The 25,010-nt window shown below is 34.1% G+C and overlaps 1 protein-coding gene across 1 annotated transcript in view; it reads right to left on the bottom strand.

Annotated features, from left to right (window-relative positions):
• RSRC1 (arginine and serine rich coiled-coil 1) overlaps nucleotides 1–25,010 on the bottom strand; it is a 444,294-nt gene that overhangs the window by 340,013 nt on the left and 79,271 nt on the right. Inside the window, exon 4 of the mRNA XM_021069723.1 lies at nucleotides 2,712–2,885. Within this exon, the coding sequence (XP_020925382.1) occupies nucleotides 2,712–2,885 (174 nt within the window). The remainder of the gene's footprint in view (nucleotides 1–2,711; nucleotides 2,886–25,010) is intronic.

The raw sequence follows: 25,010 nt of genomic DNA, 5'->3' as shown, positions 1-25,010 counted from the left end.
CCTCTTGTTTTGACCTTGTTCGTTGCCTTTATTGAGGTTTTAAAAAATAGACAAATACAACATTATTATCTTGTAAACCCGTCATCCAGGAATCTATCCCTTGAACATAATCAACTCTGACTGATGTAAGAATCTAACCTATAAAGCTGTCCCAGACCTTCAAGATTAATGTCACCTTTCCTGAAACCACCCAACCTCCCTTCTTAATGTTCTCATTACCCCTACCTTTAAAATGCCCCACATAATGCCTTATATAATATCAACTTTGTACAAATATGTAAATACTATTCTAAAAAAGTAAAATTTGGGAGTTCCCCTCGTGGCTCAGTGGTAATGAATCCAACTAGTATCCATAAGGACATGGGTTCAATCCCTGGCTTTGCTCACTGGGTTAAGGATCTGGCATCGCTATGAGCTGTGGTACAGGTCACAGATGCAGCTCAGATTCTGCACTGCTGTGGCTGTGATGTAAGCCAGCAGCTATAGCTCCAATTCAACCGCTAGTCTGGGAACTTCCATATGCTGTGGGTACAGCCCCAAAAAGACAAAAAAATAAAAAATAAAATAAAATAGTAAAATTTGGTCAAATAGAAAGCAAATATTTAATGACAGTAAAAATTATAGTCACCTCAAATAGTCATATAATATCTAAAGTATAAACCAAAAGAGGCAGAAAAGAAAGGAGCAAGGCATTTCCTTGACTGACAATTTATTCATACTTAGTCCATATTTTCCAGTTTCAGAAACCTACTTTTCATTCTCCTGATTTTCTCCCTTTATCAACAGATTTCCCCCATACACTCTGTGATCCTCATTCTATTCTACCAACTCTAGCTAGGTCAGCCTTCCTAGCCTTAAAGCCAGATATCCAAACCTATCTACTCTCTTACAAGATTCAACATCCTTAAAACTACCAAGACAGAACTCAGAATTCTGCAGGACGACAACTGCTCAATGTGCATTAATGGTTGTGGGGTGCCAGGGGAAAGAATGTAATAATGTTACACTCTTACAAAATCCACCACACACTTAACATTTTAAAGAATGTGTAAAAGCCAACAACCCAGGCAGTTTTATATAATATCACTGTAAATGTAGATAAAAATAAACACATAGACAACTGTGAAAAAGAGAAGAATGAGAAGGATTCCATTGCCTTCTAAAAACTTAATGTTTCATAGAATCAAGATCTCAAGGAACCATTTCCAAGATCTTGGTAAGCTCTTCAATTTAACACTGAAAAGTGATATACTAAAGATAAACACTTTTGTATTGAGTATTAAGGTGAACATATACAGGGTGTTGAAAGACTAACAAAAGAAGATAAATTCCTAGGAGTTAATATTTCATAGAATAAAAGACATCAATGTCAGTTTTGAATAAAACAAACAAGAAGCTGTAATTTAAAGTTACTAAACAAAATTTTGTTTCATTTTAACATCTTATAATTAAACAAACTGTTATGAGTGGACTTCAACCTCCAAATGGACAGAGCTAGAATAACTTTCAATGTTATCGATTCCCCAAAAAAAGAAATTCTGGGTCTCATATTCACAGATACTCAGACACTCACACCAACACACACATATAACTTTTTTTTTCAATGTTACGGTAATTACTTAATGCTTTGTAGGGTCTTCTTGAAACTGTACTTTTAACCAAGACAATTTATATATCATTCCTTCTAAATTCATTCTTATGTCTATCCAGCTTCAACATATACCTTAATATTGACCAAGTCTTCATTCTGTATTGAAAGAGGTCTAGCCAGTAGTAAATCACGTGGCTCCCTCTCCTTGTTCCATCTTTATCCCTTTCCCTTAACAGTTTTACAGTAAGCAAACAGACATCTTTAATCACAAGGAGGCTCCTTTTTTTTTTTTTTTTTTTTTTTAAACAGTTGAACCTGTGGCATATGGAAGTTTCCAAGCTAGCAGTCAAATCAGAGCTGCCGCTGCCTTCCTATGTCAGATCCAAGTCACCTCTGCAACCTACACCATAGGTCACTGCAAGGCCGGATCCATCAACCCACTGAGCAAGGCCAGGGGTTGAACCCGCATCCTCATGGATACTAGTTGAATCCTTAACCTGCTGAGCCACAATGGGAACTCCCGGAGCCTCCATATTTTAAATTAAGTATTCATGATAAAGGGAATGGAACTTTCCTAACAAATTATGTAAATTTTCCTTAACTGACATACTAAGTTTTGACAGTGCTGTTTCTAAGATTTGTTACATAAGCATTAAATGAAAACAGGAACAGGAGTTCCCATCATGGCGCAGTGGTTAACGAATCCGACTAGGAACCATGAGGTTGCGGGTTCGGTCCCTGCCCTTGCTCAGTGGGTTAACGATCCGGCGTTGCCGTGAGCTGTGGTGTAGGTTGCAGACGCGGCTCGGATCCCGCGTTGCTGTGGCTCTGGCGTAGGCTGGTGGCTACAGCTCCGATTCGACCCCTAGCCTGGGAACCTCCATATGCCGCAGGGGCGGCCCAAGAAATAGCAAAAAAAAAAAGACAAAAAAAAAAAAATGAAAACAGGAACAGAATGGAATATAGCAAAAATTTGACATAATGATTTTGATTTATGTTCTTTCTTTATCATATTCTCCTCTTTTTTCCACCCAAGAAAAAGCTCAGAGGATGAAAATTTAGTTTGAATACTGCTATGGAATCACTGAGTCATCACTGCTTTAGATTTGCTTCAACTTACCCACGTTTGATGTTGTGTAATTCCTTGTCCTTGCCTTTATCCTTCTCCTTTTCTCTTTTCTCCTTATCTCTGCCTTTCCGTCGTTCTCTATCCCGAGACCTACTACGTGTTCTTCTGTGACTGGACCTTTCACTGCTTCGACTATGGGAACGTGGACGAGGTCTTGACCGAGATCTACAGTAAGAAGATTTCATTAAATAGGTTTAAGGAATACTGCGTATTATGAAATAAAAATATCCTTTAAAATTATCTGAAAGGAAAAGATTTTTTTTTTTTTGGTCTTTTTTGCCTTTTTAGGGCCGCACCTGTGGCAAATGGAGGTTCCCAGTCTAGGGGTCCAATCGGAGCCACAGTTGCCGGCCTACACCACAGCCACAGCAATGTCATATCTGAGCAGCATCTGCAACCTACACCACAGCTCACAGTAATGCCAGAGCCTTAACCTACTGAGTGAGGCCAGGGATCAAACCTGCAAACCTCAAACCTCATGGTTCCTAGTTGGATTCGTTTCCGCTGCGCCACGATGAGAACTCCAAGAAAAAGACTTAGTTTTAGTTAAAGATTCAGTTAAATAACTGAGTGAAGCAAGCATCTGAAGATGATTCTTTATGAATAAGTACTCTGTTAAAATAATATATGAGGGAAACATATGTTGTCAACTTTGCAGGAAATTAAGCTTTAGTCAAAAAAAAGTGTTTGGTCAAAAAGTCTTAAAGTTCAAATCAAATCTTCATTACTCAAATCTCAAGATAATATAACAAATCTAAATATACCTCATTTAATCTTCAAGGATAAGATCTTCCCTATCCCTACAATCTCTGCTTCTATATTCATTCAAACTTGTTTCCTAATCTTACAATAAAACTATTTCTCTACTGTAATCTACTATTCTTTGCATAAAATGAAAAACAGTATTAGATCAGATATATTATGTGCTTTCAAAAAGTAAAGATTTTTATATCCTGCCTTACAGTATTAACAAGACTCTACCAGATTGACATTCCTACAGAAACTATAAAAGCAACTATCTGAGGTCACTGAGTAGTGACTAAAAGAAGGCACGGACCCTTAAAAGGAACAAAACCTTACTATGTAAATAAGTTGTTGATTTATTTAATATAATTTGATACTACCTGACTGTGAACCAAGAATGATAAGCAATGCCAACATCTGGGGAAAAAAAGAAACCGCAATAAGAAACTGTCCAATTTAACAAGTTCTCTTCTGAGGACAAGCCTAAGTCTGTGCCATGCAGGAGAGTCAAAACTCCACAACAGAGAACTTTGAAATTTCTGGCCTGAAAAATCAGAACAAGACTAGGGGCAACCACTGCAAAAAGAAAATAAAAGAGAAGTCCTGGAAAAGAGTCAGAAGAGGGCAGAAAAAAAATTGTAGATGAAACTCTATTCAAATCTCTGGCTGAACCCTGCATCATGCATATAAAGGGCAAACTCCAAATAACTAAAGGCAAAATGGACTAAAATTTCAACTGCCCCCAAAGAGACTGGATTTTTGTAATTTCAATGCAACTAAGTTAATTCCATGCTTTAAAAAAAGTAAATCAAAAAAAAAAAAAAACCCAATATTCCTCAGGAATATAACAGAATCCAAAGAATTCAAAACATGATATTTACTAGGTCCATGAGAAAATCTAAAATTATAAGATATACAATGAAACATGAAAAATGTGATCAATTCTAGGAAAAAAGATAGTCAATAATGACCAACCCTGATATGAGCCAGATGTTAGAAAGAGCAGGCAAGGATTTTAAAGTATAACTATGCTTATAATGAATATAAGGCTAAAAAATCTTAGAAGAAAAAAATAGAAAATAAAAAATTCTATAACTGTAAAATAGAATATCTGAAATTAACATTATGCTAAATGAGATCAGAAGCAAACTGGTAACAACAGAGGAAAAATCTATGTACTTAAAAATAAATAAATTAGAATTATCCAATCCAAAGAGCTAAGAGGAAAAAAAGATTGTTCAAAGAAAAACAGATCCTCTGGGATATGTGAGACAATATTCAAATGTCTAACATGTTTATTTAAACCCAAAAGTAGAGAAAATAATGAAAGAGAAATCAATTTCTTTCTAAGTAGTGGCCAAGATTTCCCCAAATTTAGTGAATGAAAAATGTACAGATTTCAAAAGTTTAGTGAACTTCAAAATAAATATAAAGACCATGACTAGTAATACCATAGTCAAACTCATAAAAGTAAAGAGAAATTCTCAAAGTATTCAGGAAAAAACCTGACACATTACATACAAGACAACAATGGCATGAATTACTACTGGCTTCTCATCAGAAACAATGACGATCAGAAGACAGTGGAATAAAATTCTTAACATGGTGAAAGAAAAAAATTAGGTAAATATAAATAGCTATTTCCCTTAATTTAGTTATAATATGCATGGGCTTAAAGTAGAAATTACAAGGTTTTACTCTAGGGTTTATAATGAAACTAGATATAATACATATAATCTCTACAGAATAAACTATGAAGCAGGTAAATGAACCTATATAGTTAGAAGGTTTCTTCATTTCATATGAATAGAGAAATAGTGCTATAAGTACATGGAAACAGTAAAGGTGTACATGTAATCGTTATAGTAGCTCCAAGAAGAAGGAGAGGAAGAGGAGGAGGACAGGGAGGAGGAGGGGAAATGCAAAGAAGCATAACTAAAAACCCAAAGGTAAACTGAAAGGGAATTATTAAAAATATTCATTAATCCAAAAGCAGACTGTAAAGGAAGAAGAAACAAACACAAAGAGTAAATATACAAAATAAATAATAAAATAGTAGACTTAAATCCAAACATACTCAAATAATTAATTTAATTAAAATAAATTAATTAAACAGCAAAGCTCTATCTCCTTTTCTCCATCATTATGATGTGCAGTTGAGTTTGTTCCCACATGTCTTCTCGCAAGACTTTCAGTATTAGGCAATTCATAGATTCACATGAAAACAAGTAACAAAATCAAGTACAATTCCAAGATGAGACACTAGAGAAAAATCAAACTGTGTCTATACGAAATCACACATGAGATGGCAAAAATACCTATGCTGTATCAAAGTCACTTACATCTTATGGTATCACTCTGAAAGCACCACTACTACTTGTACAGTTGGATGTGTTTTATTGGGAAAATGATATTTCTCTTTGTTTTTATGTTTTTTCACTAGGACCCTGGTTCAGTAATAAATATATGAAACCTATTGTCTGAGAGGGGAAAAAAGCCAGAGCTTATATAAATATAAGCTTATTTAGTTTAGCAAATAAACTAAAAAGCAACACACAACTATACACTATCTACAAGATAAGCACCTTAGGAGTTCCCGTCGTGGCGCAGTGGTTAAAGAATTCGACTAGGAACCATGAGGTTGCGGGTTCGGTCCCTGCCCTTGCTCAGTGGGTTAAGGATCTCTGGCGTTGCTGTGAGCTGTGGTGTAGGTTGCAGACGCGGCTCGGATCCCGCGTTGCTGTGGCTCTGGCGTAGGCCGGTGGCTACAGCTCCGATTCAAGCCCTAGCCTGGGAACCTCCATATGCTGCGGGAGCGGCCCAAGAAATAGCAACAACAACAACAACAACAAACAAACAAAAAAAAAGATAAGCACCTTAAATACAGACATATATTGAAAGTAAATAGATAAAAATAGATATATCATGTGAACACAAAACAGCTGGAATAAATATATTAACATCAAATAAAGTATCACACTAGACACTCAGAAACTAAATAAAACAAAATTTTAAGAAAATGGATATTTCATGATGATCAAAAGGCTGATTCTGAAGTAGAAATCAGACAAAACATGTTTATCGACTACAACAGAATTAAATTAGAATTCAGTGACAATAAAACATCTAGAAAAATAATTGTAGAAATTAAATAATACATGTTTAAATAATTCATGGGTCAAGTAAGAAATCACAAGAGAAACTAGAAAATATTTCAAACTGAAAAACAATGAAAATATAGCATATGAGAATTTATGTAATGTAACACAATGTTTAATGGGAAATTTATAGCTTAAATGTTTATATTAGAAATGAATAAAAGTCTAAAATCAATCACCTAAGGTTTGACCTTGAGAAGCTAGACTAAGAAGAGCAAAGTAAACCCAAAGTACGTAGAAGAAAGGAAACATTAAAGAACAAAAATCAATGGAATTGGGAGTTCCCATCGTGGCGCAGTGGTTAACGAATCCGACTAGGAACCATGAGGTTGCGGGTTCGGTCCCTGCCCTTGCTCAGTGGGTTAACGATCCGGCGTTGCCGTGAGCTGTGGTGTAGGTTGCAGACGTGGGTTGGATCCCAAGTTGCTGTGGCTCTGGCGTAGGTCGGTGGCTACAGCTCCGATTCGACCCCTAGCCTGGGAACCTCCATATGCCGCGGGAGCGGCCCAAGAAATAGCAACAACAACAACAACAACAACAACAAAAAAAAAAGACAAAAAAAAAAAAATCAATGGAATAGAAAGCAATAGAAAAATTAAAGTCAAAATCTGGTCCCCTGAGAACATCAACAAATTTAGTAAATTCCCTAGCTGGACTGATGAAGCAAAAAAAGAAAAGAGCAGACACAAATTTTTAAAAAGCTTATTATTAAAAAAAAAAATTACTATCACATGAATAGTACTGGGTAATCAGACATATATAGGAGTTGAGGAAAATTATACGGGTTTCAGTGGTAGTTAAGTTCTGTCTTTCATCTCTAACTGGTTCATTCAGTGAATAAGGAGCAATATGTATCTTAAGATCACAAACTTTTTAATATGTGATTTTGAGAAGTTACAATATTTATTGATAGACATATCAATATGTTTATTATCCTAATTTACAAAAATTAAATTTTCAGCATTTTCTCTTTAACTACTCCCTCTCTACACATGCTTCTTTCCACATAAAGTTTTGATTTATCAACAATTTTATTGCCCCAAAGACATTATCTATTCATTTCTAATGAAATCTTTCACTATATGTAGATATATAGGAATTTTAACAGATTTTATAATCTCTGAACAATAATCATCAAACTTTGACATTTTCTGATTAAAGTAATAATAATAATAAAAATGAAGCGGGGTCTTTTTTCTGATAACCTCAGCCATTACATACACATTATGTGCGTGTGTGTATATAACATAACTGTTGTATCACCTTAATTTGGTTCCACACTATGATTCAGACAATTAGTTTTCACTAAACTAGTGAAAAATTGAGTAACAAAAGACAAATGAGTTAAATGTTAAACTCTAACAAATCTCTAACAGCTTCTCTTTTGTCAAATTAAATTTTAAAGTAGCTCATTTCTTAGTGGTCTACCACTAAGAAAGATACACTGTTTTAGTTTTTGTCTTTTTGCCATTTCTTGGGCCGCTCTCTTGGCACATGGAGGTTCCCAGGCTAGGGGTGGAATCAGAGCCATAGCCACCAGCCTACGCCAGAGCCACAGCAACTTGGGATCCAACCCACGTCTGCAACCTACACCACAGCTCGCGGCAATGCTGGATCCTTAACCCACTGAGCAAGGCCAGGGATCAAACCAGCAACTTCATGGTTCCTAGTTGGATTCATTAACCACTGAGCCACGACAGGAACTCCCGAAAGATACACTGTTGAACAAATGTACAATCTGTGTAGATTACAGATAATGTAGATTTTGGTGAAATAACGCTTTTACTGTATCTTAAAACCTAAATGTATATACCTTTTAATATATCCAAAGTGACACAAGTATTAAGTTAAAAAATAAAGGAATTCTCACACAATTACGCCCTCAATCAAGTTAATTCCTCTCTGGGCATGTGTTTCCTCATCTACAAAATGTTAGTATTCACTATCCTTAAGGGTTATTATAAGGATTAAATAATAGCACCTAACTGAATTGTGAGACGACAGACACTGAGAAAGAAGTAACTGTAGGATATCTAATCTGAATAACTCAGTCAGAGCGAATGAAACGTTTTCTTCATACCATCGCTAATCTAGTAAAGAGAAGTATCCTGATTTTGACAGACCTCTAAAACCTTAAGACTGGCATAAGGATTAACTTAAATTTCAATCTATTTCTTTTATATAGGAAGATAAATAATAATAATAATTTTCATTAAAGATTATCATCTTCTCCATAGGAAGCCCTCAGGAGCCAAATACATAATTTTACCAGTTTGCTATTAATAGGAAAATTATGTCATGTATCATCCAAGCCTTTGGAAAATAAAAGAGGCTATTTTTTAGAGTCCAGAAAGGCACTATAACAGGAGGACAAAAGGCCTAAATTGGTCCTGTCCCAGAGAAACCAGAAAGTAGGATCATTCTATCACCATCATAGCAAAGCTAGATACCACACTTAGAGGGCTTCTATAAATTACTATCTGCCTCACTCTTTCCAGAGTAACTACCTTCCTAATCTCTACTCTTCCCAATTTACCCAATTCTTGAGATAAACTCAATTATTCTCAAACTCATCTCTTGGTTTTCCCTAACATAAAGATTCCACTGGAGTTCCTATCGTGGTGCAGGGGTTAACGAATCCAACTAGGAACCATGAGGTTGCAGGTTCAATCCCTGGCCTTGCTCAGTGGGTTAAGGATCAGGCCTTGCCATGAGCTGTGGTGTAGGTTGCAGATGCGGCTCAGATCCTGCATTGCTGTGGCTCTGGCGTAGGCCGGCAGCTACAGCTCTGATTAGACCCCTAGCCTGGGAACCTCCATATGCCACAGGAAGCAGCCCTAGAAAAGGCAAAAAGACAAAAAAAAAAAAAAAAAAAAAAGATTCCACTGTAGTAAACATATGCCTACCATTCTTCAAAAATACCTTGCTCATTTTGACTTCACAGAAGCAACACATGCCATTCTGGAATATTCTTTTATAAATGTTGCCAATATGGCTTAATGACCTACAATAGCAATAGAAGATCTACAATTTAAGTCACCCATGATGTCAAATTTTTAAAAAGTAAAACATTTTTAAATATCATGGTATTCAATATAATCTGTCTTTCCCCCCAAGTCCTAATATTCATTATTTTAATTCTCATATTGTAGGCCTCTTAACCTTGCTTATAGGCTGTAAGAAGCAAAAAATGACTCTGGAGAGAATAAATGGGGAAAACACAGCAAATCCAAAACACAGTTTTTGTAACAACATTATTAAAGGCTGTTAAAAAGGACCACAAAATCAAACACAGATTTAAAATGAATTAGGCTGCTGACTTCTTAGTTGTCATGAGAATTACTTTACGCAATTCTGAGTAAAACTCATACCCTAGATTATGAACAACCCCATTTATTTTATTAAGTAAATTTAATTACATATTTAAAGGATCTCCATCAAGAAGAAAGTATAAAGAAATTTCCTTCCATGACCAAACAAAAAAATCAAAGAAATACACTAAAATTTAAGATATTATTTTCCCCATTCCTTAAATAAATACCATTCTGATAAATCACTCTAGAAGTCTCTAGAGTACCAAAGACAATATGGAGATATAAGAAAAGAATTGATAAAAAATGTGGCACTCTAGAACACACAATATATAAGCAATAAATGGACAGCAAGATGTCCTATTATACCAGATAAATGCTTTCAATATCTACAGAATAGGAAGAGTTACCATAACATCCCTACATAAAATGAATTACTGCCCTCAAGAACCAATTTATCTTAATTGGCTAATAAGTTCTAAACATATGTAATCAAAACAAATATCCTAATATTTTTATCTTTCAAAAAAATAACCACAATACTTCAAATAGTCTCTTAAGTAGAGTACTTTAAAATAAAGACCACATTTACCATAAAATAAAACTATAATAATTGAAATTATATTTAAAATTTTACATTGAATAAACTAACATGAATTCCATGTCAGGATGACATTTTGAATGTGGATATCTACTTTCACCCCCAACCAAAATTAACTAAAATCGTTAACAAGGAGAATTTTTTAAAAAGACTTACACTCTAGGAAAGAGATACACTTTTGAAAAGGAAAGTGTCCACTGGTGGCTTGGTAGTGAAAGAAAACAAGAAAAAGGGTGCTGAAGCTCAGGGCTCTATAAAAACAAGATGACATCAAAGGATCTGAAAATACACCTAGCTTTACCCATAATGTTCCCCATTTATTAAGAAATTCCACCTCACTATATTAATAATAATACAGTGCCATTTGAGAAATCTTAAAAGTTACCCAAAAATCTTCAGTTACTACTGATCCAGGAAAATTCTGCACATTATCATGAACAAAAAAGAATTCAACATCCATACAAAGCAACTAGAAGAAAAGACTCAGAAACGGGCTGAATAATACAACTAAAGGAAAAAGACTGTCAGACTGAAAAAAAATCTATAGAGAGCTATCAACATGAACACAAATATAAAAACAGTTTAAAAGTGAAAGGATGGGGAAAGATATTAAACAACACTAACAAAAAATGGTGAAGGGTAGATTTCAAATTAAGAAATATTTCTAGAAATACAGACATTTCATGATAAGGCATTCCAAAAATGAACTATTCTGAATTTGCATACACTTAATAACAGTCTCAAAATATATAAGGCAGAAGCTGGTAAAACTTGATAGTAAATAGGCAAATCCATAATCAAGACTTATCTGTAAGTTCTCTTAGTAACTGATAAAATAAGTAGGTTTAAAAAAGGGGTGGAAAAGTAAAGATAAATGATTTGATGGTTAAATTCACCTATTTAATTGCATCCATTCTTTTTTTTTTTTTTTAATGAAAACTCCCCCTTGATACTCACCCATTCCATTCTCATTCCTAAGGTAGACTGCTATTGATTTTTTTTTTTTTTTCTGGCAGTGACCTTGGCATGCAGAAGTTCCTGCGCCAGGAATTGCACCTAAGCCATAGCAATGACAATGCCAAGTCCTTAACTGGTAGGATACCAGGGAATTCATTAACTGCATTCATTCTTAATCAAGTGCTATCTGTAACATTTCTAAAATAAACCTTATGATGTGCCATAAAGCTAATCTCAACCCATTTTAATGCTAAAATGTCTTCAAATTATGTTCTCTGATTGTAGTGAAGAAAGAAAGAAATAAAAGACAACTAGAAAAGCCTCCAAATGTTGGGAAATTAAGTAACACATTTCTATATATATATAACCCATAGGAAAGATGAAATCACAAGGGATGTTTTACTTGAATGGGATGAAAAATAAAATATGGCATATCAAAAATGTGTGAACTAAGAGATCCCACTGTGGTGCAGTGGAAACAAATCTGACTAGTAATCATGAGGTTGCAGGTTCAATCCCTGGCCTCGTTCAGTGGGTTAAGGATCAGCATTGCTATGGTATAGGTTGTAGACTCGGCTTGGATCCTGCATTGCTGTGGCTGTGGTGTAGGCCAGCAGCTATAGCTCCAATTTGACTCCTAGCCTGGGAACCTCCATATGCTGCGGGTGCAGCCCTAAAAAGCAAAATTAAAAAAAAAAAAAAAAAGAGAGAGAGAGAGAACTCTAGCTAAAGTACAGTAAAGAGAAAATTTACATCACTAAATATACATTAAAAAAGAATAAGAAGTAAAATAAGTGATCTAAGCATCTATCCCAAGGAGTTAGGAAAATAATAGAAAATTATATTTAAAAGAAGGTAAAAAGAAAGAAATAAAGGAAATGAGCAAAAACTTAATGAATCAAAAGACAAAGTTGATTCTTTGAGAAAATTAATAAAGTTGATAAACCCCTGGTGGAAATGACAAAGACGAATAGAGAAATCACAAATAAAGTAATCAATACTGTAGTTAAATGACCTTTCACTTATAGGGGTTAAAGGCTATCTAGGAATAGCCCTCCTACCATAAACAAGTAGAAATGAAGACAAAATGTATGTAATAATTATATAAGACACTGGACAACTGGCAGCACAGAAGTGTGATTTTCCAAGGAAAGGGAACCTTAGGATTGTCCCAGCTTACTGCTTTGAGAAAGTTTCCAAGTCCTCAAGCAAGGAGAGGGAACCCAAACAAAGTCTTATAGATTTGGTAAGTTAGGGAAACAAAGACCTTCAAGGAGACCAGGGTGCTAGAATTTGCAAGGCATTAGACCAAAAAGAAGGAAGCTGGACAGAGAGAGGGATCCAGAAATCTGCAAAGGGCTTTCTAGATCTTTGACAAGTTACAATCAACAAATTTGTGAGATGAAATTGCATGGGACCAGGGAAAAATACACTGGACAGCAATAGAAATCTGGCATATCATACTGCAGAGAAATAATGTTCTACCAGCCAGAGTTGAGACACCTTGTATGTAAGACATTGTGTAGAGTTTTAAGTATTAATTCTGGAGCTAAATTAGCCATAGAGTAAAGGTACTCTGGACCTAGCCTAACAAAGCTTAAAAGCAAGCCTTGATATTGACAAATCATTATCTGATGAAGTTAGATCATGGCTCCATGAGGGTTTACTATAATATTCTGTATAATAATGAAGGCTTAAAATTCTCCATTTGAAGGCTAAAAATATTATTTGAAATTTCATTTTCTAAGTCTGTTACTTGAAACTTACCAAAAATCACTATGGCTGCTACTAACAGAAAGTACCTAAGCCTTATACAAAACACTATTTCAAACATTACCAACAACAAAATACTGTTTCTCTGGGGAAAAACACACACATTCTGAATTTTATCTAAGATAAACTGAGTTAATATTTCTTAGCTTTGGTCACTAATTGACCATACATCTATCTCAGAGAATCTGTCTGGATCAGTATAGTTGCCAAGCATTCTAAACTGCAGATGCAAGGTCAACTGTCCTTACTAGGGGCACAGGATCAAGCCTTTAGCTGCTGGAGATCAAGTGTTTAACAGGGACTGTCTGTATATTCATGACACAATAATTCCCTATTCATAGTGCTCTAACTGAAAGAATCTTTCTTATCAAAATTTCGGATACACTTACTTTAACCTACAACTTACATTAAGTTTTACAACTTAATTATCAGCATTCAAAGCTGGTAAATAACAATCAAAACCAATCCCTCTTTTACTTTGATATTTAATGCTCTAAAATATGCAAAATAGTATGCTTGTTTAGTTTATCTCTTATTTAGCAATGCTATAGGGCACAACATTTGCCACCATTATTACTAAGGATCTTCTATATGCTTAGAAGTATACCATCTATTTTATCTCTTTTAATTCTCCAGAATATTTAAACATACAGTTGTTATTGTTATCTCCTTTTGGTGTATAGGGGGAATTTTTTTCCTGGCTTTTAAGAGGAGGCAGGTTGGGTTATTTTTTTGGCTTGGTTTTGCTTTGAGAAAACTGAACTCTGAAGAGTTCAGAGGTCACAGAACCAATGTGTGATAGAGCTGAAATTTGAACCCAGGTTTTTCCACATCCTTTCAACCACAGCCCACTGCCAGTAAGACCTGATTGCGGTAATATTTTCAAATAAAATCTGTAAAACAGAAAATGAATATCTATTCATATTCATTTCTAAAATATTATCAAAAGATTTAGTGCTACCTTATTACAGGTAGATCCATTCAACCAAATATTTTGGAATTCTCATGTCAAGCTTCAAAAATTTCCAATCATCATCTCTAGTTCCTCAATTTTTAAGATTAGATATTAAAAGGCAGACTTGAGAAGAGGAAAAAAAACAAAAGTACAGAATCCCAGTGCCTCTCCCCACTAAAAAAGCATATAACCCACCCACTATGCCAAAGGTTAAGTCATTTAGTCAAGTTCAAAGATCTTCAAAGACTTCTTAGATCCAGATAAGCCCATATGTTACTAAAATTCTGCGAAAAAGCTATTACTTTCCAATCTGCTTCTCATGTTTAAGATACAGAACACACAGATGCTTGGCATCACTCATCAGTCTTCCTAAATTTTCACACCAGATAATCAAGGTCCACCAATAAGTTTCCTATCTAAAAGGCCTAGAAATGTCTTTATTCCATCAGTGCTTGGTTCACTTGTTAAATCTGAAAGTAACCATAAAAGACCATTCAGTTACTGTACAATAAGTGTTAATTTGCTAATTTCTTCACAGGTAATCAATTAAAATGTAAAATATTGGATAAAATTAGTTGCACTAAATTTAACAGCTGCTCCATAAGCATAATTAGTTTCACAAGGGCCATATGTATTCTGAACAGAGACAGAGTTGAAACAAATAGACAGATTTTAAGTAAGTTTGAGAAAATCTGCATTTAATTAGCAGGTGGGCACTACAACTGCATAACGTTTTTATACATTTATATTTATGAAGTGACAGAAGATCTAAAGGCTTTTTAAAATGGCGTTTATTGTTTGAATGGGAACTGTTTTGCTGCACGCTAAAGTGATTTAAATCCTTATAGCTTTGCTTTGAAAAAAATCATAAATGGTGAAAGAAAACATGTGGAAAACTGTAAAACTAGAAAGAATTTGCGACAAAAAACAGATACACATACCATAACTAAAAGGAAACTACACTTAATTAAATGTACACTACATCTGGAATATCAGCCTAATAAAACGTGAAACTATTAATTTTCATTGTTCTAAAGGAAATGAGGTCAGTGTCATTTAATAATTCCTCCAATTACATTGGACTAACTCATTGGACTGTATGTTCTGGATACCATCTAATCTTAAAATGCTATATACTTTATCCTTAAGTTAAACTTTTTAAATAAAGGTATTTAAATTACAAAGGAGTAAAAGAATAAAATTGGCAAATGAAATTCTTTAACAGCTTGTAGCTACCAGCCTTATATTTTAAACTTTATAACTTTCCAAGGAGGTTTTTCATGGATGCCATTATAAGTATGAGATCACACTTGTTAGTTCTTATTAAAACTAAAATTTAAACTTATTAGCATGAAAACCAGCACTTTAAATAAAGAAATAGAATCATGATTTTAAAAATTAAAGTGATGCTGGCCAATAATTTCATTAATATACTACATTTATCATTATCAATTTTAAACATATAAAAACTAAGTTATTTTTTCAAAGATGAAGTGCTTTTAAAAGTATTTAATTAATAGAGCAATAGTATTTGTAAGTGAAAATAATAATCCCCCCCCCCAAAAAATAGAACAATGAAGCAAATTCCTGCATTGTCTCTATGTGTGTGGGAGAGATAGAGACGAAAGTACTTGCTTATCAACTAAGTGAAACAGGACTTTAAAGTGTTAACTGTTCCTTCACCTAGCTAAATAATGTCACATTCCACTTCATCATCAAAGACACAAACAAAATTATTAAATACTAATTCTGATTTTGGTATCCTACTTTTGGAAATAACGAAAATATCAACACATGTTCTAATTAGCCAAACAAATCTGTATGTGAAAATTTTTGAGTTTATGAAATCCTTTTATCAAAAAATTTTTAAACAATAAAGCAGAAATTGACAGAACATTATAAACCAACTATAATAAAAATTTATTTAAATTTTAAACAATAAATATTATTGTTAAATATAACTGAAAGCTTTGTTGTTTATAATTAATATTAATAATTACTTCATGTTCAAAAATAAAAGAAAAAATAAGAGATCACTCTGCCCCACAAAAATTAAGTTTTCTAAATTAAAATTTTCTTATAAAACATTACTTCCTTATTCATAATATATAACAACTAAAAGGAACATAAATCTTAATATCCACTTATATATAGCAAATTCTATGATTATAAAGCTAAAAAAGAAGTTAAGATGCTAAACAGTTTTGTACGAAGATATCTACTAAAAAGTTTTTAAAAACTATTTTTAAAAAGTCTCAAGCAACTTGCTGTAAGACTTCATTCAATGCAACTACATAAAACATAATTTAAAGGGGACAGATTGATAGCTTCAGCTGCCTTTAAGTTGGATTTTTAAGTCCCTTGTTTTTTGGCGCTCTTCCAAATCTGTGAAAATTTCTAAATTTCTTATGTCAATATTTTAAAGGTCCAACAAAGGCTTATTTAATGGTAATAAAAGAATCAAAGAAAGCAAGACACCCAGGACATGAAACTTATCTCAATGGTCACAATTTTTTATAAATAAAAAGCAGGATCAGGAACATACACTTAGCATTACTGTGTTTCTATTGTATTGTATGCTCAGGTACCTGAAGTAAGAATATTTGAAATCGAGGTACATATGGTTTATCTCGATTTTTTTTTTAATTTTATTATAGTTGATTTACAATGTTCTGTCAATTTCTGCTGCATAACAAAGTGACCCAGTTATATATTTATATACATTCTTTTTTTCACATTATCCTCCATCATGTTCCATCCCAAGTGATTATTAGATATAGTTCCCTGTGCTATATAGAAGGATCTCATTGCTTATCCATTCCAAATGAATAATAGTTTGCATCTACTAACGCCAAACTCCCAGTCCCTCCCACTCTCTCCCCTCCCTCTTGGCAACCACAAGTCTGTTCTCCAAGTCCATGAGTTTGTTTCTTTCCTGCAAATAGGTTCATTTGTGCCATATCTCCTGATTTGGTGTGAGTACTTTAAAAATAATCTTAGTGTGGGTTCCCCTCACCCCCATAAGTAATAAAAAGCAGAGGAATTTCTTTGTAAGAGACACAACCTATGTCTTTAAGGTTTTATTCCAAGATACAAGTAGAAACAAAGGCAAGGTGGAAACGTAGAAGGACATCTATAGTTATTTCAAAAATCGTACATTTTCCTGGTTTTCCCTCTGGATATTTATCCTGCATATTTCCAAAGTGATTTGATAAAGGCATTCCCAAATTCGACTTCAAGATGCAGTATAAAAAGCTGATTGAATACTACTGGAAATAGGGTCAACAAGTAAAAAAACATAGACCTAAAAGTGAGAGTCCATCTCAATAGCACTTAGCATGTGTTACTTTTTACCAACAATAAAACCAAAAAGAAATTTTTAGGCTCATACTCAAGCTTATAAATTATCAGGTAACTGAATAATTATTTGGAAGAAAATAAAATTAGGTGTATTTGACACACCATAAGCACTAATAACTCCAAATGGATCAGAGTTCAAAATGTAAAAATAAAACCCAAAAAGTACTACAGACGTAAATGGGTGAATTCTCCTATAACCTGGGTGTAGGAAAAGGCTATCTTACTATGACCAAAATTCTAGACAGAAAATAGCTAAATTTTACTCAAATTGGGAGAAAATTTTGCAAATTTATCACAGATAAAGGGCTAATGTTTCAGGCAATGAAAGAAAAGAAAGCAAAACAAAATGAACTGTTGCTTTCAAGAAACATATAAAAAACACAAACGCATAGAAAATTCGACAGGATAAGGATAGGAAAAGGTCTACCAGGCAAACACTAACCAAAATATTCATATGGGACAAACTAGATTTTAAGGCCAAAAGCATTTACTACAACAGAAGGTAGGCATTTTATAAGGAGAAAAAGCATAAGATAATTACAATTCTATTTTCACAGGCATGAATAATAATACAGCCTCAAAATACATCAATATAAAGGAAGGAGAAAATTTAACACACAATTCACAGTAACTGAGAACAGACAAAAAAATCAGTAAGGTAAGAGAGTATTTGAACAAGATTAACAAATTTTACCTACCTATCAGTAGATAGAAAACAATTCTACTAATAACTAAAACTATACATATTCCTTTAAAATAAATATATAACATTTACAAAAATTGGCCATATATGGGACCATGGAACTGTCTTGACAAATGTCAAAGGATTGAAGATGTTCAGAATATGTTCTCTGAGCAAATGGCCAAAGCAATAACAGAAAGACAAAACTAGAAGAAAAAAAGAAAAGCTTTATGTTTGGCAATTTCAAAATATATCTCTAAATAACCTATGAATCAAAAATGGAGATAAGAAAATATTATTGATTAAATAATTATGATACTACTTGAAATTTATAAGATGCAATTAAAGTTGTACTTAGAGAAAACTGTACAGCTTTAAGTGGGTATTTAGAAAAAACAATGACAATGCATTTCAAGAATATATCAAAAAATAAATTAAACCCAAAGAAGAGAGGAAGAAAATAAAATTCAGCTAAAATTAATCACTAAGAAATACACAAGAGAAAAGTCAGACAAATCAAAAGAAAACTGATGAATCCTTGGTGAGAATGATTAAGAAAAGCAGAAAGATGCTTTATATAAACACAATCAAGAACAGAATTGGGATTACCATAGCAGAACCTATGATATCAAAAGATAAGGTATTAAAAACAACTCCATGGAGTTCCCGTCGTGGCGCAGTGGTTAATGAATCCAACTAGGAACCATGAGGTTGTGGGTTTGATCCCTGGCCTTGCTCAGTGGGTTAACAATCTGGCGCTGCCGTGAGCTGTGGTGTAGGTTGTAGACGAGGCTCGGATCCTGAGTTGCTGCGGCTCTGGCGTAGGTTGGTGGCTACAGCTCAGATTAGACCCCTAGCCTGGGAACCTCCATATGCCACAGGAACAGCCCTAGAAAAGGCAAAAAGACCAAAAAAAAAAAAAAACCTCCCTGTGAATAAATCTGGAAAATTAAATTAAATTAACAAACTCCTGACTCACACAAAAATAGAAAATCAGATGTCACTTCTCTCTATATTGACTTACAGTATCAATAAAATCCCAATCAAAATCCCAGCATTTTCTTTTTTTTTTTTAAGATATAGGCAATATGATTCTAAAAGTTACATAGATATACAAATGGTTAAAATTAGCCAACATATCTTATGGAAAAAAGAAGTAGGTAGATGGATTTACCTGATATCAAGACTTCATGGAGTTCCCTTTGTGGCTCAGTGGTTAACGAACCCGATTAGGATCCATGAGGATGTGGGTTCAATCCCTGGCCTTGCTCAGTGGATTAAGGATCCGGTGTTGCCAGGAGCTGTGGTGTAGGTCACAGATGTGGCTGGTATCTGACATTGCTGTGGCTGTAGTGAAGGCTGGCAGCTGTAGCTCTGATTCAGTCCCTAGCCTGGGAACTTCCATATGCTGTAAGTGTGAACCTAAAAAAAAAAAAAAAATAGACTTCACTTAAGCAGCAATAATTAAGACAGTAAAATATTAATGTAAGGATAGATAAATAGATCAATGAAACAGAATAGAGAACTGATAAGCCCCATGCATATATAGGAACTTGATTAGAATAATAGCCCTAACAAGTAGTGAAAAAAGGTAAGTCTTTTCAATAAGCACTACTAGGTCAACTAGATGACCATTTAAAAAAGCAAAAAACTCCATCCTACCACATGTAAAAAAAAAATCCAGATTTAAATGTTAAAGCTATAACAACAGAGTTTCTAAGAGATTTTTTTTCATGATGTTGGGGTAGGTGACAATTTCTTTAAAAAGACACAAAAAGTACTAACCACTCAGGAAGGAAAGTTAAGTTAAAATTAGGAAATCCTGAACATCAAAAGACCATTAAAAGACTAAAAAGAAAAGCCAGAAAGTACAAGAAGACACTTGAAATATATATTAACAAAGAGCTTATAACCAGAATACATTAAAAAACACACAAACACACTAATCATGTTTAACATTGAAAAATAAACATCTTAAAAGATGATGACTATGAATAACTGTATTTAATTGAAGGAACATTTCAGTGGTCCAAAAACACATTCCCTGAATTAAAATGTGAATACACATATGCTAACTGTTGTAACCCAGAGTAGTCAATTAAATCAACCAACTATCAAGCTAACTCTAAGTGTGGAGAACAGACATACTACTAACATATTTCTTTTCCTTTAATATCTCACTCAATATATCATGGGATTATTTAAGAAATTATCTTCATAATTGCATAAGAAACACTGTTTTCCTCACTTCTTATTTTTCCCAGTTAAGTACAAAAGAAAATATATTAATGAATACTGAGTGTCAAAATACAATAAACACATATCAAAAAGATAAATATTTCATTCAGGAATAAAATCATGAACAGTTAAAACAATTCTCCTTCATATGTTTAAGCAGCTTCATTAAGATAAGCTGTGGTTTTCTTTTGAGTTTATCCTGTTTGCTATTCACTGAGCTTCTTAATTGTAAAAATAACATGCTTTTTATAAAACTCGGGAAAATTTTGGCCATTACCTGCTGAAGTGTTTTCTGTCAGATTCTTTTTTCTCATTCAGGGACTACAATTACATGCATGTTAGATATTCTGTTATTGTTCCACATGTTTCTGAGTTTTCACTGTTTTTAATATTTTTTAATATTTTTCTCACTAGTTTTCAGATTGGATTATTTTTGTTTATCTACAAGTTCACTGACTCTTCTCTTTGTTATTTCCATTCTGATATTGAGATCACTCAGGAAGTTTATTTCTGATACTATGTTTCAGTTCTAAAAATTCCAACTGGTTCTTTATTGTTCCTATTTCTCTACTGAATTCTGTATTTCTATTCATTTCAAAAGGGTTTATCTTTACTTCATGTACATTGTTATAAAAGCTATTTCAAAGTCTTCATCTGACTTTAATTCCAACATCTGCTTCATTTTGGAGTTGGCTTCTGTTGGTTGTCTTTTCCCTTAAATGTTGGTCACATTTTTCTGGTTCTTTGTATGCTGAGTACTTTTGGTTTATATCCTGGACACTTTGAGTATTATGTTGCAAACTCTGTGTCCTGCTAAAACTCTCTGCAGAATGTTGGTTTTGTTGTTTGCTTTAGCAGGCAATTAATCTGGTTAGGTTTAGATCAAAAGTTCTGCTTCACTTTCTGTGAGTTGTGGTTCCAATGTAAGTTCAGTTTTCAAAGTTTCTATTACGTTGCTTTGAGTCTATCTACTAGGTGCACCTCCGGGGTAGCCCAGGCCTTGTACCAGTCATGTACAGAATAATATGAGCTTTTTCTCTAGGTCTCTTCTTTCTGGGATTACCTTCATACTCTTCTCCTTCTTCCTTTTTCTAGGCCTCTGGCAAGAAAGATGGGTTTTTTTCTTGGAGTTTCACCTGCCTGTGCTGCCATCATGCAGGATGAATAGGATGTCTCTTAAGGCAAACAAAGCAGAGAGAAAAGACGAAGAAAAAAAATAACAGATTCCTATCCATATCTGGGACTGCCTCAGGTCAGGGTCAGGAAAGGAAAAAAATGGAAAAAAAAAATAAAATAAAAAATAAAGTCATGATGATTCTAGATATAAGATTCAGGCTTAGATAAGGACTATATTTTAAAGTGAAAAGGAAATAGATAAACTATATATCCTTCAAGCATTCCTCCATTTCATGGTTCTTCTTGGCAAAGCTTTTGAAAGGTTCTGCATTGCAGTGAGTTTGAGATTATATCCCTTAAGAAGTATATGGTGAGCAACTATTTTATGTGGCCACTGTGGGTACACAGACCTATACTGTAACAGTCAACCTAGATGGAGACAGAAGTAGCATTCTCTTTTTTAGTTTTTCTGTTTGTTTATTTTTTACAGCCACATCTGCAACATATGGAAGTTCCCAGATAAGGGGTCAAATTGGAGCTGCAGCTGCAGGCTTGTGCCACAGAGATGGCAATACCAGACCCAAGCCACATCTGTAACCCACGCCACAGCTTGTGGCAGTGCTGGATCCTTACTGAACTGAGCGAGGCCAGGGACTGAACCTACACCACACAGACTAGATCAGGTTCTTAACCTGCTGAGCCACAATGGGAACTCCTAACATAGCTTTCCCTTATTGAAACTGAAGCTGATAATGAAAAAGACTGGTGTCAAAACAGGAGGAATAAACCTACCCTCATTCATTAGATAAACCAAGAGAAGTACCTGGGACTAGAGCTGAGTTTCTTTCACAGGGTAATTCTGAGCTTCTCAAGTATTTTCTTTTTAAAAAAATGGCAATCAAAACAAAAATATGGTAGCAACACTTTTAAACTACGAGATGTTTAAAAAATACATATTCAAAGGCGCACATTAGCTATACAAGAAATCCAATTAAGGAATTCCTCCTGTGGCACAGTGGGTTAAGGATCCCGAGTTAGTGCAACTGTGGCTTATGTTGCAGCAATGGTTCCAGTTCGATCACCAGCCTGGGAACTATTGTATGCCATGGGTGCAGCCAAAAAAGGGGGAAAAAAAATCCAGTAAAGCCCCTCAAAATTTTTTTGAACAATTTTATCTACTTGGTATATCCTCCAACATGAAACTAATAAACTAGCTACAAGTTGTACAGCCAAGAAACTAAATGTGGTTATTACGTAGATAACAAATCATGAGACACTGGTACCAAAAAATTATAATGAAAATTGCAAACGATGCAATTTAACTGACTAGTAATCAATAAAAGAAGCCCTTTTCAACTATGTTCATCATCTGAATAAAAAAATTATGAAAAACTTCGTCAAAGTTTTAAAATGCCTATAAACAAAAAGAATAGAAAATTATGGAGTTCCACTAGTATCCATGAGGATGCAGGTTTGGTCCCTGTCCTCCTGGCTCAGTGGGTTGAGGATCCAGTGTTGTCATGAACTGTGGTGTGAGTCGCAAATGCAGCTCTGATCTGGAGTTGCTGTGGCTATAGCTGTGGTGCAGGCCAGCAGCTGCAGGTCCGATTCAACCCCTGGCATGGGAACCAAATGCTGAAGGTGCAGCCCTAGAAAGCAAAAATCTTAGTGATTAAACAAATCATATGGAAAAGCCACTTCAGTTTGATATCAATTAATTTTTGTTGCATAACAAACTGCCCCAATAGAAGCTTAAAACAACAAATATTTATTATTTCTCAAGATTTTCTAGATCAGCTAGGACTTTTACCTGGTCTCAGATGGCAACTAATTTCAGCAGTCAACAGGATCAGCTGGGTCACCTAGTGGCTTGATTGTGAGTGGGTGGTCAAAGACAATAATAGCACACATTTTCTCAAGGGGACAGTAAAAATTTTAGGCTTGCAAGCCATGAATTCTTTAGGAGCAACTACTAAACTTCACCACTGTAGCAAAAGGAGCCACAGACAAAATATAAACAAACGAGTGTGGCTGTGTTCCAATAAAACTTTATTTACAAAAACAGGCAGCAAGCCAATAAACTCTAGTTTGCTAACTCCTGGTCTGATGGTAGGTAGTTTGATAGGTTTAGAGGAACTCAGCTTGGATGTCTCACCTCGGCTCTGGTAGTTTCTTATCTTCTAGTAAGCTAACCAGGGTTTATTGACATAGCTGTACCATAGTTCCAAAAACTCGTAAATGAGAGAAAGCCCCAGTGTGCATGGTTGCCTATGCTTTTGAAGAAACTGAAGTATATAGGAATGCTACAGTAATGTTTTCTCATTCATAACATTACAATTAGAAAATATTCATACATCTACTGAGTAAAATTATAAAACTATTTTGCACTGTACCTCAATATTCAGATTTAAAGCCAATAATATTAAAATACTGTCCCATTTTTCTAGAACATTATTATTAACACTTTCAAAAATACAGTCTTCACAAACTTGTAAAAATTTAAAAGGATTTACTTGAAGTGAAACAGTAATATTTTGCCCTTATTCAAGATCTAAAATTTCAATTTAGTGTCAAAGGACTAAAACAACAATTGTGACGATTTGATCAACGTTTAGATGTGACTTATCTAATTATATAAAAAGGGAATTCTATCCCAACACTTAAATTGATCTTTTTCTTTCATTCTAGGCTTAAAAACAGATTGGCATTTCCTAGTAACCAAAGACAAAACATATTCTATTTTGGCATTTCCTAGTAACCAAAGACAAAACATATTCTATTAAGATACAGTCTAAGTTTGTAGAATTTAACATACTTATTGTAAACAAGCAAGCCAATTACTAGCTTTATATTTCCTCTTTCTCTTAAAATGTGTTTAAAAAAAATACTCAAAAGACATTATCAAAAACCAAAAAGAAATGCAAAATTCTAGCAGGGGACAGGGTGATTTATTTGAGAGATTAAGTAGTTCAATACATTTGTTTCTAAATACTGAAACAATAGACAAAAATCCACAGTAATTAAGTCAGTTCCTAAGAAATATGCGCTGCCTGACTGACATTTAAACCCCCCAAATTCTTGAATAATGAAACTGTTAAGGGAACTAAATACACACATCTAGTTTCAATAAAATTGGCAATCCCTTAAAATATTCTGCATAAATAATTTTACCTTAAGCATTAACATTAAGGAAATGATTAAAACCACATTTTTCATAGCAAAGGAGTATAAATTGACCTTTATTTTATTGGCCTACAATTTGCTTCACCACTGTTTTTTTAAACCACTCTAATGGCATATATACCTTGACAACATCTCACAGATGGTTATGATTATGTGTAACAAGACAACAAGCTCATTGAAAACCTTTACAGATGCTTAGCTAATGGGATGTC

Source organism: Sus scrofa, chromosome 13 (genome assembly GCF_000003025.6).
Source record: "Sus scrofa isolate TJ Tabasco breed Duroc chromosome 13, Sscrofa11.1, whole genome shotgun sequence".
Taxonomy (NCBI): Eukaryota; Metazoa; Chordata; class Mammalia; order Artiodactyla; family Suidae; genus Sus; species Sus scrofa.
The sequence above is the reverse complement of the archived record's forward strand: the minus strand, read 5'-3'. Positions and strand labels throughout refer to the sequence as shown.